Consider the following 18,731-nt stretch of genomic DNA (forward strand, 5'->3'; position numbering starts at 1 on the left):
GTTCAGGACGTATACCTCCGTGTAGCTCCTACTACACCACTGTTTAAACCTCTGTGGGGCGCAGGGCGTATACCTCCGTGTAGCTCCTACTACACCCCTGTTTAAACCTCTGTGGGGTTCAGGACGTATACCTCCGTGTTGCTCCTACTACACTACTGTTTAAACCTCTGTGGGGTTCAGGACGTATACCTACGTGTAGCTCCTACTACACCACTGTTTAAACCTCTGTGGGGTTCAGGACGTATACCTCCTACTACACCACTGTTTAAACCTCTGTGGGGCGCAGGGCGTATACCTCCTACTACACCACTGTTTAAACCTCTGTGGGGTTCAGGGCGTATACCTCCGTGTAGCTCCTACTACACCACTGTTTAAACCTCTTTGGGGTTCAGGATGTATACCTCCGTGTAGCTCCTACTACACCACTGTTTAAACCTCTGTGGGGTTCAGGACGTATACCTCCGTGTAGCTCCTACTACACTACTGTTTAAACCTCTGTGGGGTTCAGGGCGTATACCTCCGTGTTGCTCCTACTACACCACTGTTTAAACCTCTGTGGGGTTCAGGACGTATACCTCCGTGTAGCTCCTACTACACCACTGTTTAAACCTCTGTGGGGTTCAGGACGTATACCTCCGTGTAGCTCCTACTACACCACTGTTTAAACCTTTGTGGGGTTCAGGACGTATACCTCCGTGTAGCTCCTACTACACCACTGTTTAAACCTCTGTGGGGTTCAGGACGTATACCTCCGTGTAGCTCCTACTACACCACTGTTTAAACCTCTGTGGGGTTCAGGACGTATACCTCCGTGTAGCTCCTACTACACCACTGTTTAAACCTCTGTGGGGCGCAGGGCGTATACCTTCGTGTAGCTCCTACTACACCACAGGGAAACCCTGCTGTAGGTTAACACTGCATTTAAAGATGTGTGTGGTGTTGCATCAACATCCAATGATAACATCCACCAGAGGATATTGAATCAGGTGTGTTTCTGCTTGGCTGGAGCAAAAGCCTACACCATACCGACCCTCTGTTAGAATACTGGCCAGCCCTGTTCTATAGGAACTGATCTAGTGTTTCTCAGTGGGAGGGAGACCCCTGCAGGTCGTTCTGAGCACTGCAGCTTCTTCAGATACACAAGGACCAATATATCAATTGAACCAAAGATGCAGCTAAACCAACACCATAGACATATCCTACAGACTGACAATCACGGTGTGTTTTCCAAAGCATCACACTTTTTCTCAAGAACAGAAAGACACAAAACATGTAAAACGAGATGCACTTCTGAGTTCAGTGTTATTTACAACCCAGTATAAATACAGTCTTCATGAGACCCCACGGTCAGGCATCAGCAGAACAGAAAGCTTAGGCTAGCATAGAATGAATACATATTGAGCTTAACGTGGTCAACATCTTACAGGGTTCTTTTTGTGCTATTCTGTCCAATGTCTGAAATATCCACATTACAAATTATATATCTATCTTTAGGAGATACACAAAACACACAGGTGAAGTAAACATGTTCATTGTTCAGGTATCTGTCAAAATGGCAGAATACTTCCTGGGATCCAATTCATACATGAGCATTCTGTGTGTTTTTTTTATGAGAAGGTTTTTGTATTCAAAAATGGCTTCAGGGCAATTTCAGCATCTGTAAACCAAAACAGAACCAGCAGCTGAAACACACATACTATCCTTGGTTCTGCTCGGCCCAATACTCACACAAATAAAGGAAATGTATGGTCTCTCTCTCTAATAGTCTCTTCAGTAGATCTCTTTGAAATGGAGATAGTGGCTACAAACAGGAGATAATATCTATGTCAATATGTCTGTGTGGTTCATATGAGTCCAGTCTCTTATATCATGGGGCCGTTTCCCTCCGTCTGTCTAGACTCATTCTGGGAGTTCAGTTCAGAGTTGGGTTGTGTTTCTACCTCCAGGGTTCCAACCTAGACTCTCACAGCTCAGTCCATAATCAGTCCACACACACACACACACACACACCACACACACACACACACACACACACACACACACACACACACACACACACACACACACACACACACACACACACACACACACACACACACCTTGTTTTTGAACTTTTCAGATGCGTCTCAGTCCATCACCACCAGCCGTTTCCTCTTTCAGAACAGGTTGTTCCATCACCACCAGCCGTTTCCTCTTTCAGAACAGGTTGTTCCATCACCACCAGCCGTTTCCTCTTTCAGAACAGGTTGTTCCATCACCACCAGCCGTTTCCTCTTTTATAACAGGTTGTTCCATCACCACCAGCTGTTTCCTCTTTCAGAACAGGTTGTTTCATCACCACCAGCCGTTTCCTCTTTTAGAACAGGTTCTGTTCCAGCATCTGTATCCCTCTTTTGTTCTCTTCTTCCACTGCACTCTGTTCCAGTCCAGAGCATTCCAAAGTGGCCACAAAACACCCAATGGCCTTGCACGTGTCAAATCCCTTGTCCAATATCGTCCCAGAGAACCATCTCCTTCATCCAATCCCACCACAAGACTTCAGCCTCCTTAGCCTCCTTAACTATTGTCACAGGTCTCCATGGAGTTTTGACCAAAGAGGTGATGTGATGTATGAAGGCATGTATCTAAGTCTTTAGAGTTATTTATTCACCTGTACAAAACTGCTATATGTTTCCACTGTAGCTTCCTGTTGTCTTGTCTAGTGGGTTTATATCGTGTGGTTGGGTTGTATTCAAGGGTTCATGGTGAATAACAGCTTAAGTTGTAGTGTGCATCGTTCTTTCTCCTTCAGTCAGTCCAGAAGTTGTTCATTTGTAGTTTGATGGTGTTTAGTGGTTGTTGATCTGTAGTTGCTGTTATTGGTATGTAGAAGTTGTAGTTTGTTGGTTTGTAGTTGGTGTAGTAGTAGTTGTGAGGACAGGTAGTGGTGGTAGTTCAGGCCGAGCCAGACCAGAGCGATGGATGGAGGAGAGCATGTTTAGGAGGTGATGATCTCTCCTCCTAGGTGCCTCCATCCCTTCTGTGTCTCAACAGCTGGAAGATATTCTGAAACAGACACAGGGCTAGGAAATGACAACATGCGCAGGCTGGCAGAAATGCACACGCACAATCGCATACACACACACTCTAACAACACACACACTCACACAGGCCCAGGCTGCTGCTGTACCAGTGACAGGCAACGCCTTACCTTGCTACACATACCATCTTTACTGCAGTTCTTATTGTCTTTATCCACATCCTCCTCTTCCACCTGGAGACACACAATATTCCACAACATGTTCATCAAACAACATCATTGGACAACATTCCCAGAATATTAGCCAGTGAAATGTGCACCATAAGACTGCTGGTTAGCCAGTAGACACTACATGGCAGCATAAGACTGCTGGTTAGCCAGTAGACACTACATGGCAGTATAAGACTGCTGGTTAGCCAGTAGACACTACATGGCAGTATAAGACTGCTGGTTAGCCAGTAGACACTACATGGCAGTATAAGACTGCTGGTTAGCCAGTAGACAGTACATGGCAGCATAAGACTGCTGGTTAGCCAGTAGACACTACATGGCAGTATAAGACTGCTGGTTAGCCAGTAGACACTACATGGCAGTATAATACTGCTGGTTAGCCAGTAGACACTACATGGCACAATAAGACTGCTGGTTAGCCAGTAGACACTACATGGCAGTATAAGACTGCTGGTTAGCCAGTAGACAGTACATGGCAGTATAATACTGCTGGTTAGCCAGTAGACAGTACATGGCACCATAAGACTGCTGGTTAGCCAGTAGACACTACATGGCAGTATAAGACTGCTGGTTAGCCAGTAGACACTACATGGAAGTATAAGACTGCTGGTTAGCCAGTAGACACTACATGGAAGTATAAGACTGCTGGTTAGCCAGTAGACAGTACATGGCAGCATAAGACTGCTGGTTAGTCAGTAGACACTACGTGGCAGCATAAGACTGCTGGTTAGTCAGTAGACACTACATGGCAGCATAAGACTTCTGGTTAGCAAGTAGACAGTACATGGCAGTATAAGACTGCTGGTTAGCCAGTACATGGCAACATAAGCCTGCTGGTTAGCCAGTAGACAGTACATGCACCATAAGACTGCCGGATAGCCAGTAGACAGTACATGGCAGCATAAGACTGCTGGTTAGCCAGTAGACAGTACATGGCAGCATAAGACTGCTGGTTAGCCAGTAGACACTACATGGCAGCATAAGACTGCTGGTTAGCCAGTAGACACTACATGCCACCACAAGACTGCTGGTTAGCCAGTAGACACTACATGGCAATACAAGACTGCTGGTTAGCCAGTAGACACTACATGGCAATACAAGACTGCTGGTTAGCCAGTAGACACTACATGGCACCACAAGACTGCTGGTTAGCCAGTAGACACTACATGGCACCACAAGACTGCTGGTTAGCCAGTAGACACTACATGGCACCACAAGACTGCTGGTTAGCCAGTAGACACTACATGGCACCACAAGACTGCTGGTTAGCCAGTAGACACTACATGGCACCACAAGACTGCTGGTTAGCCAGTAGACAGTACATGGCAGCATAAGACTGCCGGTTAGTCAGTAGACACTACATGGCATCACAAGACTGCTGGTTAGCCAGTAGACAGTACATGGCAATATAAGACTGCTGGTTAACCAGTAGACACTACATGGCAGTATAAGACTGTTGGTTAGCCAGTAGACACTACATGGCAGTATAAGACTGCTGGTTAGCCAGTAGACAGCACATGGCAATATAAGACTGCTGGTTAACCAGTAGACACTACATGGCAGTATAAGACTGTTGGTTAGCCAGTAAACACTACATGGCAGCAGAAGATTGCCGGTTAGCCAGTAGACACTACATGGCAGCAGAAGACTGCCGGTTAGCCAGTAGACACTACATGGCAGCAGAAGACTGCCGGTTAGCCAGTAGACACTACATGGCAGCAGAAGACTGCCGGTTGGCAAGTAGACTCTACATGGAAGCAGAAGACTGCCGGTTAGCCAGTAGACACTACATGGCAGCATAAGACTGCTGGTTAACCAGTAGACACTACATGGCAGCATAAGACTGCTGGTTAGCAAGTAGACAGTACATGGCAGTATAAGACTGCTGGTTAGCCAGTACATGGCACCATAAGCCTGCCGGTTAGCAAGTAGACGCTACATGGAAGCAGAAGACTGCCGGTTAGCCAGTAGACACTACATGGCACCACAAGACTGCTGGTTAGCCAGTAGACACTACATGGCACCACAAGACTGCTGGTTAGCCAGTAGACACTACATGGCACCACAAGACTGCTGGTTAGCCAGTAGACACTACATGGCACCACAAGACTGCTGGTTAGCCAGTAGACACTACATGGCACCACAAGACTGCTGGTTAGCCAGTAGACACTACATGGCACCACAAGACTGCTGGTTATCCAGTAGACACTACATGGCACCATAAGCCTGCTGGTTAGTCAGTAGACAGTACATGGCACCATAAGACTGCTGGTTAGCCAGTAGACAGTAGATGGCAGCACAAGACTGCTGGTTAGCCAGTACATGGCACCATAAGACTGCCGGTTAGCCAGTAGACAGCACCATAAGACTGCCAGTTAGCCAGTAGACAGCACATGGCAATATAAGACTGTCGGTTAGCCAGTAGACACTACATGGCAGTATAAGACTGCTGGTTAGCCAGTAGACAGTACATGGCAGTATAAGACTGCTGGTTAGCCAGTACATGGCAATATAAGACTGCCGGTTAGCCAGTAGACACTACATGGCAGCATAAGACTGCCGGTTAGCCAGTAGACACTACATGGCGGCATAAGACTGCCGGTTAGCCAGTAGACACTACATGGCGGCATATGACTGCCGGTTAGCCAGTAGACACTACATGGCACCATAAGACTGCTGGTTAGCCAGTAGACAGTACATGGCACCATAAGCCTGCTGGTTGGTCAGTAGACAGTACATGGCAGCATAAGACTGCCGGTTAGTCAGTAGACACTACATGGCACCACAAGACTGCTGGTTAGCCAGTAGACAGTACATGGCAGTATAAGACTGCTGGTTAGCCAGTACATGGCACCATAAGACTGCTGGTTAGCCAGTACATGGTACCATAAGCCTGCCGGTTAGCCAGTAGACAGTACATCCACCATAAGACTGCCGGATAGCCAGTAGACAGTACATGGCAGCATAAGACTGCCGGTTAGTCAGTAGACACTACATGGCATCACAAGACTGCTGGTTAGCCAGTAGACACTACATGGCAGTATAAGACTGCTGGTTAGCCAGTACATGGCACCATAAGACTGCCAGTTAGCCAGTAGACAGCACATGGCAATATAAGACTGCTGGTTAACCAGTAGACACTACATGGCAGTATAAGACTGTTGGTTAGCCAGTAGACACTACATGGCAGCAGAAGACTGCCGGTTAGCCAGTAGACAGTACATGGCAGCATAAGACTGCCGGTTAGTCAGTAGACACTACATGGCACCACAAGACTGCTGGTTAGCCAGTAGACAGTACATGGCAGTATAAGACTGCTGGTTAGCCAGTACATGGCACCATAAGACTGCTGGTTAGCCAGTACATGGTACCATAAGCCTGCCGGTTAGCCAGTAGACAGTACATCCACCATAAGACTGCCGGATAGCCAGTAGACAGTACATGGCAGCATAAGACTGCCGGTTAGTCAGTAGACACTACATGGCATCACAAGACTGCTGGTTAGCCAGTAGACACTACATGGCAGTATAAGACTGCTGGTTAGCCAGTACATGGCACCATAAGACTGCCAGTTAGCCAGTAGACAGCACATGGCAATATAAGACTGCTGGTTAACCAGTAGACACTACATGGCAGTATAAGACTGTTGGTTAGCCAGTAGACACTACATGGCAGCAGAAGACTGCCGGTTAGCCAGTAGACACTACATGGCAGCAGAAGATTGCCGGTTAGCCAGTAGACACTACATGGCAGCAGAAGACTGCCGGTTAGCCAGTAGACACTACATGGCAGCAGAAGACTGCCGGTTAGCCAGTAGACACTACATGGCAGCAGAAGACTGCCGGTTGGCAAGTAGACTCTACATGGAAGCAGAAGACTGCCGGTTAGCCAGTAGACACTACATGGCAGCATAAGACTGCTGGTTAACCAGTAGACACTACATGGCAGCATAAGACTGCTGGTTAGCAAGTAGACAGTACATGGCAGTATAAGACTGCTGGTTAGCCAGTACATGGCACCATAAGCCTGCCGGTTAGCAAGTAGACGCTACATGGAAGCAGAAGACTGCCGGTTAGCCAGTAGACACTACATGGCAGCATAAGACTGCTGGTTAACCAGTAGACACTACATGGCAGCATAAGACTGCTGGTTAGCAAGTAGACAGTACATGGCAGTATAAGACTGCTGGTTAGCCAGTACATGGCACCATAAGCCTGCTGGTTAGCCAGTAGACAGTACATGCAGCATAAGACTGCCAGATAGCCAGTAGACAGTATATGGCAGCATAAGACTGCTGGTTAGCCAGTAGACACTACATGGCAGTATAAGACTGCTGGTTAGCCAGTAGACACTACAACGCACCACAAGACTGCTGGTTAGCCAGTAGACAGTACATGGCACCATAAGACTGCTGGTTAGCCAGTAGACACTACATGGCAGTATAAGACTGCTGGTTAGCTAGTAGACAGTATATGCACCACAAGACTGCTGGTTAGCCAGTAGACACTACATGGAAGTATAAGACTGCTGGTTAGCCAGTAGACACTACATGGCAGCATAAGCCTGCCGGTTATCCAGTAGACACTACATGGCAGCATAAGCCTGCCGGTTAGCCAGTAGACACTACATGGCAGCATAAGACTGCCGGTTAGCCAGTAGACACTACATGGAAGTATAAGACTGCTGGTTAGCCAGTAGACAGTACATGGCAGCATAAGACTGCTGGTTAGCCAGTAGACACTACATGGCACCACAAGACTGCTGGTTAGCCAGTAGACAGTACACGGCACCATAAGACTGCTGGTTATCCAGTAGACACTACATGGCACCATAAGCCTGCTGGTTAGCCAGTAGACACTACATGGCAGCAAAAGACTGCCGGTTAGCAAGTAGACGCTACATGGAAGTAGAAGACTGCCGGTTAGCCAGTAGACACTACATGGCAGCATAAGACTGCTGGTTAACCAGTAGACACTACATGGCAGCATAAGACTGCTGGTTAGCAAGTAGACAGTACATGGCAGTATAAGACTGCTGGTTAGCCAGTACATGGCACCATAAGCCTGCCGGTTAGCAAGTAGACGCTACATGGAAGCAGAAGACTGCTGGTTAACCAGTAGACACTACATGGCAGCATAAGACTGCTGGTTAGCAAGTAGACAGTACATGGCAGTATAAGACTGCTGGTTAGCCAGTACATGGCACCATAAGCCTGCTGGTTAGCCAGTAGACAGTACATGCACCATAAGACTGCCAGATAGCCAGTAGACAGTATATGGCAGCATAAGACTGCTGGTTAGCCAGTAGACACTACATGGCAGTATAAGACTGCTGGTTAGCCAGTAGACAGTACAACGCACCACAAGACTGCTGGTTAGCCAGTAGACAGTAAATGCACCACAAGACTGCTGGTTAGCCAGTAGACACTACATGGCAGAATAAGACTGCTGGTTAGCCAGTAGACACTACATGGCACCATAAGCCTGCCGGTTATCCAGTAGACACTACATGGCACCATAAGCCTGCCGGTTAGACAGTAGACACTACATGGCAGCATAAGACTGCCGGTTAGCCAGTAGACACTACATGGAAGTATAAGACTGCTGGTTAGCCATTAGACAGTACATGGCAGCATAAGACTGCTGGTTAGCCAGTCGACACTACATGGCACCATAAGCCTGCTGGTTATCCAGAAGACACTACATGGCACCATAAGCCTGCTGGTTAGCCAGTAGACACTACATGGCAGTATAAGACTGCTGGTTAGCCAGTAGACACTACAACGCACCACAAGACTGCTGGTTAGCCAGTAGACAGTACATGGCACCATAAGACTGCTGGTTAGCCAATAGACACTACATGGCAGTATAAGACTGCTGGTTAGCCAGTAGACAGTATATGCACCACAAGACTGCTGGTTAGCCAGTAGACACTACATGGAAGTATAAGACTGCCGGTTGGCAAGTAGACTCTACATGGAAGTAGAAGACTGCCGGTTAGCCAGTAGACACTACATGGCAGCATAAGACTGCTGGTTAACCAGTAGACACTACATGGCAGCATAAGACTGCTGGTTAGCAAGTAGACAGTACATGGCAGTATAAGACTGCTGGTTAGCCAGTACATGGCACCATAAGCCTGCCGGTTAGCAAGTAGACGCTACATGGAAGCAGAAGACTGCCGGTTAGCCAGTAGACACTACATGGCAGCATAAGACTGCTGGTTAACCAGTAGACACTACATGGCAGCATAAGACTGCTGGTTAGCAAGTAGACAGTACATGGCAGTATAAGACTGCTGGTTAGCCAGTACATGGCACCATAAGCCTGCTGGTTAGCCAGTAGACAGTACATGCACCATAAGACTGCCAGATAGCCAGTAGACAGTATATGGCAGCATAAGACTGCTGGTTAGCCAGTAGACACTACATGGCAGTATAAGACTGCTGGTTAGCCAGTAGACACTACAACGCACCACAAGACTGCTGGTTAGCCAGTAGACAGTACATGGCACCATAAGACTGCTGGTTAGCCAGTAGACACTACATGGCAGTATAAGACTGCTGGTTAGCCAGTAGACAGTATATGCACCACAAGACTGCTGGTTAGCCAGTAGACAGTACATGGCAGCATAAGCCTGCCGGTTAGCCAGTAGACACTACATGGCAGCATAAGACTGCCGGTTAGCCAGTAGACACTACATGGAAGTATAAGACTGCTGGTTAGCCAGTAGACAGTACATGGCAGCATAAGACTGCTGGTTAGCCAGTAGACACTACATGGCACCACAAGACTGCTGGTTAGCCAGTAGACAGTACACGACACCATAAGACTGCTGGTTATCCAGTAGACACTACATGGCACCATAAGCCTGCTGGTTAGCCAGTAGACACTACATGGCAGCAAAAGACTGCCGGTTAGCAAGTAGACGCTACATGGAAGTAGAAGACTGCCGGTTAGCCAGTAGACACTACATGGCAGCATAAGACTGCTGGTTAACCAGTAGACACTACATGGCAGCATAAGACTGCTGGTTAGCAAGTAGACAGTACATGGCAGTATAAGACTGCTGGTTAGCCAGTACATGGCACCATAAGCCTGCTGGTTAGCCAGTAGACAGTACATGCACCATAAGACTGCCAGATAGCCAGTAGACAGTATATGGCAGCATAAGACTGCTGGTTAGCCAGTAGACACTACATGGCAGTATAAGACTGCTGGTTAGCCAGTAGACAGTATATGCACCACAAGACTGCTGGTTAGCCAGTAGACACTACATGGAAGTATAAGACTGCTGGTTAGCCAGTAGACACTACATGGCAGCATAAGCCTGCCGGTTATCCAGTAGACACTACATGGCAGCATAAGCCTGCCGGTTAGCCAGTAGACACTACATGGCAGCATAAGACTGCCGGTTAGCCAGTAGACACTACATGGAAGTATAAGACTGCTGGTTAGCCAGTAGACAGTACATGGCACCACAAGACTGCTGGTTAGCCAGTAGACAGTACACGGCACCATAAGACTGCTGGTTATCCAGTAGACACTACATGGCACCATAAGCCTGCTGGTTAGCCAGTAGACACTACATGGCAGCAAAAGACTGCCGGTTAGCAAGTAGACGCTACATGGAAGTAGAAGACTGCCGGTTAGCCAGTAGACACTACATGGCAGCATAAGACTGCTGGTTAACCAGTAGACACTACATGGCAGCATAAGACTGCTGGTTAGCAAGTAGACAGTACATGGCAGTATAAGACTGCTGGTTAGCCAGTACATGGCACCATAAGCCTGCTGGTTAGCCAGTAGACAGTACATGCACCATAAGACTGCCAGATAGCCAGTAGACAGTATATGGCAGCATAAGACTGCTGGTTAGCCAGTAGACACTACAACGCACCACAAGACTGCTGGTTAGCCAGTAGACAGTACATGGCACCATAAGACTGCTGGTTAGCCAGTAGACACTACATGGCAGTATAAGACTGCTGGTTAGCCAGTAGACAGTATATGCACCACAAGACTGCTGGTTAGCCAGTAGACACTACATGGAAGTATAAGACTGCTGGTTAGCCAGTAGACACTACATGGCAGCATAAGCCTGCCGGTTATCCAGTAGACACTACATGGCAGCATAAGCCTGCCGGTTAGCCAGTAGACACTACATGGCAGCATAAGACTGCCGGTTAGCCAGTAGACACTACATGGAAGTATAAGACTGCTGGTTAGCCAGTAGACAGTACATGGCAGCATAAGACTGCTGGTTAGCCAGTAGACACTACATGGCACCACAAGACTGCTGGTTAGCCAGTAGACAGTACACGGCACCATAAGACTGCTGGTTATCCAGTAGACACTACATGGCACCATAAGCCTGCTGGTTAGCCAGTAGACACTACATGGCAGCAAAAGACTGCCGGTTAGCAAGTAGACGCTACATGGAAGTAGAAGACTGCCGGTTAGCCAGTAGACACTACATGGCAGCATAAGACTGCTGGTTAACCAGTAGACACTACATGGCAGCATAAGACTGCTGGTTAGCAAGTAGACAGTACATGGCAGTATAAGACTGCTGGTTAGCCAGTACATGGCACCATAAGCCTGCCGGTTAGCAAGTAGACGCTACATGGAAGCAGAAGACTGCTGGTTAACCAGTAGACACTACATGGCAGCATAAGACTGCTGGTTAGCAAGTAGACAGTACATGGCAGTATAAGACTGCTGGTTAGCCAGTACATGGCACCATAAGCCTGCTGGTTAGCCAGTAGACAGTACATGCACCATAAGACTGCCAGATAGCCAGTAGACAGTATATGGCAGCATAAGACTGCTGGTTAGCCAGTAGACACTACATGGCAGTATAAGACTGCTGGTTAGCCAGTAGACAGTACAACGCACCACAAGACTGCTGGTTAGCCAGTAGACAGTAAATGCACCACAAGACTGCTGGTTAGCCAGTAGACACTACATGGCAGAATAAGACTGCTGGTTAGCCAGTAGACACTACATGGCACCATAAGCCTGCCGGTTATCCAGTAGACACTACATGGCACCATAAGCCTGCCGGTTAGACAGTAGACACTACATGGCAGCATAAGACTGCCGGTTAGCCAGTAGACACTACATGGAAGTATAAGACTGCTGGTTAGCCATTAGACAGTACATGGCAGCATAAGACTGCTGGTTAGCCAGTCGACACTACATGGCACCATAAGCCTGCTGGTTATCCAGAAGACACTACATGGCACCATAAGCCTGCTGGTTAGCCAGTAGACACTACATGGCAGTATAAGACTGCTGGTTAGCCAGTAGACACTACAACGCACCACAAGACTGCTGGTTAGCCAGTAGACAGTACATGGCACCATAAGACTGCTGGTTAGCCAGTAGACACTACATGGCAGTATAAGACTGCTGGTTAGCCAGTAGACAGTATATGCACCACAAGACTGCTGGTTAGCCAGTAGACACTACATGGAAGTATAAGACTGCTGGTTAGCCAGTAGACACTACATGGCAGCATAAGCCTGCCGGTTATCCAGTAGACACTACATGGCAGCATAAGCCTGCCGGTTAGCCAGTAGACACTACATGGCAGCATAAGACTGCCGGTTAGCCAGTAGACACTACATGGAAGTGTAAGACTGCTGGTTAGCCAGTAGACAGTACATGGCACCACAAGACTGCTGGTTAGCCAGTAGACAGTACACGGCACCATAAGACTGCTGGTTATCCAGTAGACACTACATGGCACCATAAGCCTGCTGGTTAGCCAGTAGACACTACATGGCAGCAAAAGACTGCCGGTTAGCAAGTAGACGCTACATGGAAGTAGAAGACTGCCGGTTAGCCAGTAGACACTACATGGCAGCATAAGACTGCTGGTTAACCAGTAGACACTACATGGCAGCATAAGACTGCTGGTTAGCAAGTAGACAGTACATGGCAGTATAAGACTGCTGGTTAGCCAGTAGACAGTACATGGCAGTATAAGACTGCTGGTTAGCCAGTACATGGCACCATAAGACTGCCAGTTAGCCAGTAGACAGCACATGGCAATATAAGACTGCTGGTTAACCAGTAGACACTACATGGCAGTATAAGACTGTTGGTTAGCCAGTAGACACTACATGGCAGCAGAAGATTGCTGGTTAGCCAGTAGACACTACATGGCAGCAGAAGATTGCCGGTTAGCCAGTAGACACTACATGGCAGCAGAAGACTGCCGGTTAGCCAGTAGACACTACATGGCAGCAGAAGACTGCCGGTTAGCCAGTAGACACTACATGGCAGCAGAAGACTGCCGGTTGGCAAGTAGACTCTACATGGAAGCAGAAGACTGCTGGTTAGCCAGTAGACACTACATGGCAGCAGAAGATTGCCGGTTAGCCAGTAGACACTACAACGCACCACAAGACTGCTGGTTAGCCAGTAGACAGTACATGGCACCATAAGACTGCTGGTTAGCCAGTAGACACTACATGGCAGTATAAGACTGCTGGTTAGCCAGTAGACAGTATATGCACCACAAGACTGCTGGTTAGCCAGTAGACACTACATGGAAGTATAAGACTGCTGGTTAGCCAGTAGACACTACATGGCAGCATAAGCCTGCCGGTTATCCAGTAGACACTACATGGCAGCATAAGCCTGCCGGTTAGCCAGTAGACACTACATGGCAGCATAAGACTGCCGGTTAGCCAGTAGACACTACATGGAAGTGTAAGACTGCTGGTTAGCCAGTAGACAGTACATGGCACCACAAGACTGCTGGTTAGCCAGTAGACAGTACACGGCACCATAAGACTGCTGGTTATCCAGTAGACACTACATGGCACCATAAGCCTGCTGGTTAGCCAGTAGACACTACATGGCAGCAAAAGACTGCCGGTTAGCAAGTAGACGCTACATGGAAGTAGAAGACTGCCGGTTAGCCAGTAGACACTACATGGCAGCATAAGACTGCTGGTTAACCAGTAGACACTACATGGCAGCATAAGACTGCTGGTTAGCAAGTAGACAGTACATGGCAGTATAAGACTGCTGGTTAGCCAGTAGACAGTACATGGCAGTATAAGACTGCTGGTTAGCCAGTACATGGCACCATAAGACTGCCAGTTAGCCAGTAGACAGCACATGGCAATATAAGACTGCTGGTTAACCAGTAGACACTACATGGCAGTATAAGACTGTTGGTTAGCCAGTAGACACTACATGGCAGCAGAAGATTGCTGGTTAGCCAGTAGACACTACATGGCAGCAGAAGATTGCCGGTTAGCCAGTAGACACTACATGGCAGCAGAAGACTGCCGGTTAGCCAGTAGACACTACATGGCAGCATAAGACTGCCGGTTAGCCAGTAGACACTACATGGAAGTATAAGACTGCTGGTTAGCCAGTAGACAGTACATGGCACCACAAGACTGCTGGTTAGCCAGTAGACAGTACACGGCACCATAAGACTGCTGGTTATCCAGTAGACACTACATGGCACCATAAGCCTGCTGGTTAGCCAGTAGACACTACATGGCAGCAAAAGACTGCCGGTTAGCAAGTAGACGCTACATGGAAGTAGAAGACTGCCGGTTAGCCAGTAGACACTACATGGCAGCATAAGACTGCTGGTTAACCAGTAGACACTACATGGCAGCATAAGACTGCTGGTTAGCAAGTAGACAGTACATGGCAGTATAAGACTGCTGGTTAGCCAGTACATGGCACCATAAGCCTGCTGGTTAGCCAGTAGACAGTACATGCACCATAAGACTGCCAGATAGCCAGTAGACAGTATATGGCAGCATAAGACTGCTGGTTAGCCAGTAGACACTACAACGCACCACAAGACTGCTGGTTAGCCAGTAGACAGTACATGGCACCATAAGACTGCTGGTTAGCCAGTAGACACTACATGGCAGTATAAGACTGCTGGTTAGCCAGTAGACAGTATATGCACCACAAGACTGCTGGTTAGCCAGTAGACACTACATGGAAGTATAAGACTGCTGGTTAGCCAGTAGACACTACATGGCAGCATAAGCCTGCCGGTTATCCAGTAGACACTACATGGCAGCATAAGCCTGCCGGTTAGCCAGTAGACACTACATGGCAGCATAAGACTGCCGGTTAGCCAGTAGACACTACATGGAAGTATAAGACTGCTGGTTAGCCAGTAGACAGTACATGGCAGCATAAGACTGCTGGTTAGCCAGTAGACACTACATGGCACCACAAGACTGCTGGTTAGCCAGTAGACAGTACACGGCACCATAAGACTGCTGGTTATCCAGTAGACACTACATGGCACCATAAGCCTGCTGGTTAGCCAGTAGACACTACATGGCAGCAAAAGACTGCCGGTTAGCAAGTAGACGCTACATGGAAGTAGAAGACTGCCGGTTAGCCAGTAGACACTACATGGCAGCATAAGACTGCTGGTTAACCAGTAGACACTACATGGCAGCATAAGACTGCTGGTTAGCAAGTAGACAGTACATGGCAGTATAAGACTGCTGGTTAGCCAGTACATGGCACCATAAGCCTGCCGGTTAGCAAGTAGACGCTACATGGAAGCAGAAGACTGCTGGTTAACCAGTAGACACTACATGGCAGCATAAGACTGCTGGTTAGCAAGTAGACAGTACATGGCAGTATAAGACTGCTGGTTAGCCAGTACATGGCACCATAAGCCTGCTGGTTAGCCAGTAGACAGTACATGCACCATAAGACTGCCAGATAGCCAGTAGACAGTATATGGCAGCATAAGACTGCTGGTTAGCCAGTAGACACTACATGGCAGTATAAGACTGCTGGTTAGCCAGTAGACAGTACAACGCACCACAAGACTGCTGGTTAGCCAGTAGACAGTAAATGCACCACAAGACTGCTGGTTAGCCAGTAGACACTACATGGCAGAATAAGACTGCTGGTTAGCCAGTAGACACTACATGGCACCATAAGCCTGCCGGTTATCCAGTAGACACTACATGGCACCATAAGCCTGCCGGTTAGACAGTAGACACTACATGGCAGCATAAGACTGCCGGTTAGCCAGTAGACACTACATGGAAGTATAAGACTGCTGGTTAGCCATTAGACAGTACATGGCAGCATAAGACTGCTGGTTAGCCAGTCGACACTACATGGCACCATAAGCCTGCTGGTTATCCAGAAGACACTACATGGCACCATAAGCCTGCTGGTTAGCCAGTAGACACTACATGGCAGTATAAGACTGCTGGTTAGCCAGTAGACACTACAACGCACCACAAGACTGCTGGTTAGCCAGTAGACAGTACATGGCACCATAAGACTGCTGGTTAGCCAGTAGACACTACATGGCAGTATAAGACTGCTGGTTAGCCAGTAGACAGTATATGCACCACAAGACTGCTGGTTAGCCAGTAGACACTACATGGAAGTATAAGACTGCTGGTTAGCCAGTAGACACTACATGGCAGCATAAGCCTGCCGGTTATCCAGTAGACACTACATGGCAGCATAAGCCTGCCGGTTAGCCAGTAGACACTACATGGCAGCATAAGACTGCCGGTTAGCCAGTAGACACTACATGGAAGTGTAAGACTGCTGGTTAGCCAGTAGACAGTACATGGCACCACAAGACTGCTGGTTAGCCAGTAGACAGTACACGGCACCATAAGACTGCTGGTTATCCAGTAGACACTACATGGCACCATAAGCCTGCTGGTTAGCCAGTAGACACTACATGGCAGCAAAAGACTGCCGGTTAGCAAGTAGACGCTACATGGAAGTAGAAGACTGCCGGTTAGCCAGTAGACACTACATGGCAGCATAAGACTGCTGGTTAACCAGTAGACACTACATGGCAGCATAAGACTGCTGGTTAGCAAGTAGACAGTACATGGCAGTATAAGACTGCTGGTTAGCCAGTAGACAGTACATGGCAGTATAAGACTGCTGGTTAGCCAGTACATGGCACCATAAGACTGCCAGTTAGCCAGTAGACAGCACATGGCAATATAAGACTGCTGGTTAACCAGTAGACACTACATGGCAGTATAAGACTGTTGGTTAGCCAGTAGACACTACATGGCAGCAGAAGATTGCTGGTTAGCCAGTAGACACTACATGGCAGCAGAAGATTGCCGGTTAGCCAGTAGACACTACATGGCAGCAGAAGACTGCCGGTTAGCCAGTAGACACTACATGGCAGCAGAAGACTGCCGGTTAGCCAGTAGACACTACATGGCAGCAGAAGACTGCCGGTTGGCAAGTAGACTCTACATGGAAGCAGAAGACTGCTGGTTAGCCAGTAGACACTACATGGCAGCAGAAGATTGCCGGTTAGCCAGTAGACACTACAACGCACCACAAGACTGCTGGTTAGCCAGTAGACAGTACATGGCACCATAAGACTGCTGGTTAGCCAGTAGACACTACATGGCAGTATAAGACTGCTGGTTAGCCAGTAGACAGTATATGCACCACAAGACTGCTGGTTAGCCAGTAGACACTACATGGAAGTATAAGACTGCTGGTTAGCCAGTAGACACTACATGGCAGCATAAGCCTGCCGGTTATCCAGTAGACACTACATGGCAGCATAAGCCTGCCGGTTAGCCAGTAGACACTACATGGCAGCATAAGACTGCCGGTTAGCCAGTAGACACTACATGGAAGTGTAAGACTGCTGGTTAGCCAGTAGACAGTACATGGCACCACAAGACTGCTGGTTAGCCAGTAGACAGTACACGGCACCATAAGACTGCTGGTTATCCAGTAGACACTACATGGCACCATAAGCCTGCTGGTTAGCCAGTAGACACTACATGGCAGCAAAAGACTGCCGGTTAGCAAGTAGACGCTACATGGAAGTAGAAGACTGCCGGTTAGCCAGTAGACACTACATGGCAGCATAAGACTGCTGGTTAACCAGTAGACACTACATGGCAGCATAAGACTGCTGGTTAGCAAGTAGACAGTACATGGCAGTATAAGACTGCTGGTTAGCCAGTAGACAGTACATGGCAGTATAAGACTGCTGGTTAGCCAGTACATGGCACCATAAGACTGCCAGTTAGCCAGTAGACAGCACATGGCAATATAAGACTGCTGGTTAACCAGTAGACACTACATGGCAGTATAAGACTGTTGGTTAGCCAGTAGACACTACATGGCAGCAGAAGATTGCTGGTTAGCCAGTAGACACTACATGGCAGCAGAAGATTGCCGGTTAGCCAGTAGACACTACATGGCAGCAGAAGACTGCCGGTTAGCCAGTAGACACTACATGGCAGCAGAAGACTGCCGGTTAGCCAGTAGACACTACATGGCAGCAGAAGACTGCCGGTTGGCAAGTAGACTCTACATGGAAGCAGAAGACTGCCGGTTAGCCAGTAGACACTACATGGCAGCATAAGACTGCTGGTTAACCAGTAGACACTACATGGCAGCATAAGACTGCTGGTTAGCAAGTAGACAGTACATGGCAGTATAAGACTGCT

At 48.1% G+C, this 18,731-nt stretch overlaps 1 protein-coding gene across 3 annotated transcripts in view; it reads right to left on the bottom strand.

The window, feature by feature from the left end:
- Positions 1–2,015: 2,015 nt before the first annotated feature.
- Positions 2,016–18,731, bottom strand: part of LOC106606013 (sorting nexin-27) — a 197,512-nt gene continuing 180,796 nt past the window's right edge. The window contains exons 12-13 of one of the 3 annotated variants that reach the window (XM_045718907.2): positions 3,205–3,253; positions 2,016–3,045 (exon numbers count right to left, since the gene is read on the bottom strand). In XM_045718907.2, coding sequence (XP_045574863.2) covers positions 2,978–3,045; positions 3,205–3,253 — 117 coding nt within the window. In that variant the 3' untranslated portion in view covers positions 2,016–2,977. Of the gene's footprint in view, positions 3,046–3,190; positions 3,254–18,731 lie in introns of all 3 variants that reach the window. The other 2 variants (XM_045718908.2, XM_045718909.2) reach the window with 2 other exon arrangements.

This window comes from Salmo salar, chromosome 05, assembly GCF_965601325.2.
Source record: "Salmo salar chromosome 05, fSalSal1, whole genome shotgun sequence".
Lineage (NCBI taxonomy): Eukaryota > Metazoa > Chordata > Actinopteri > Salmoniformes > Salmonidae > Salmo > Salmo salar.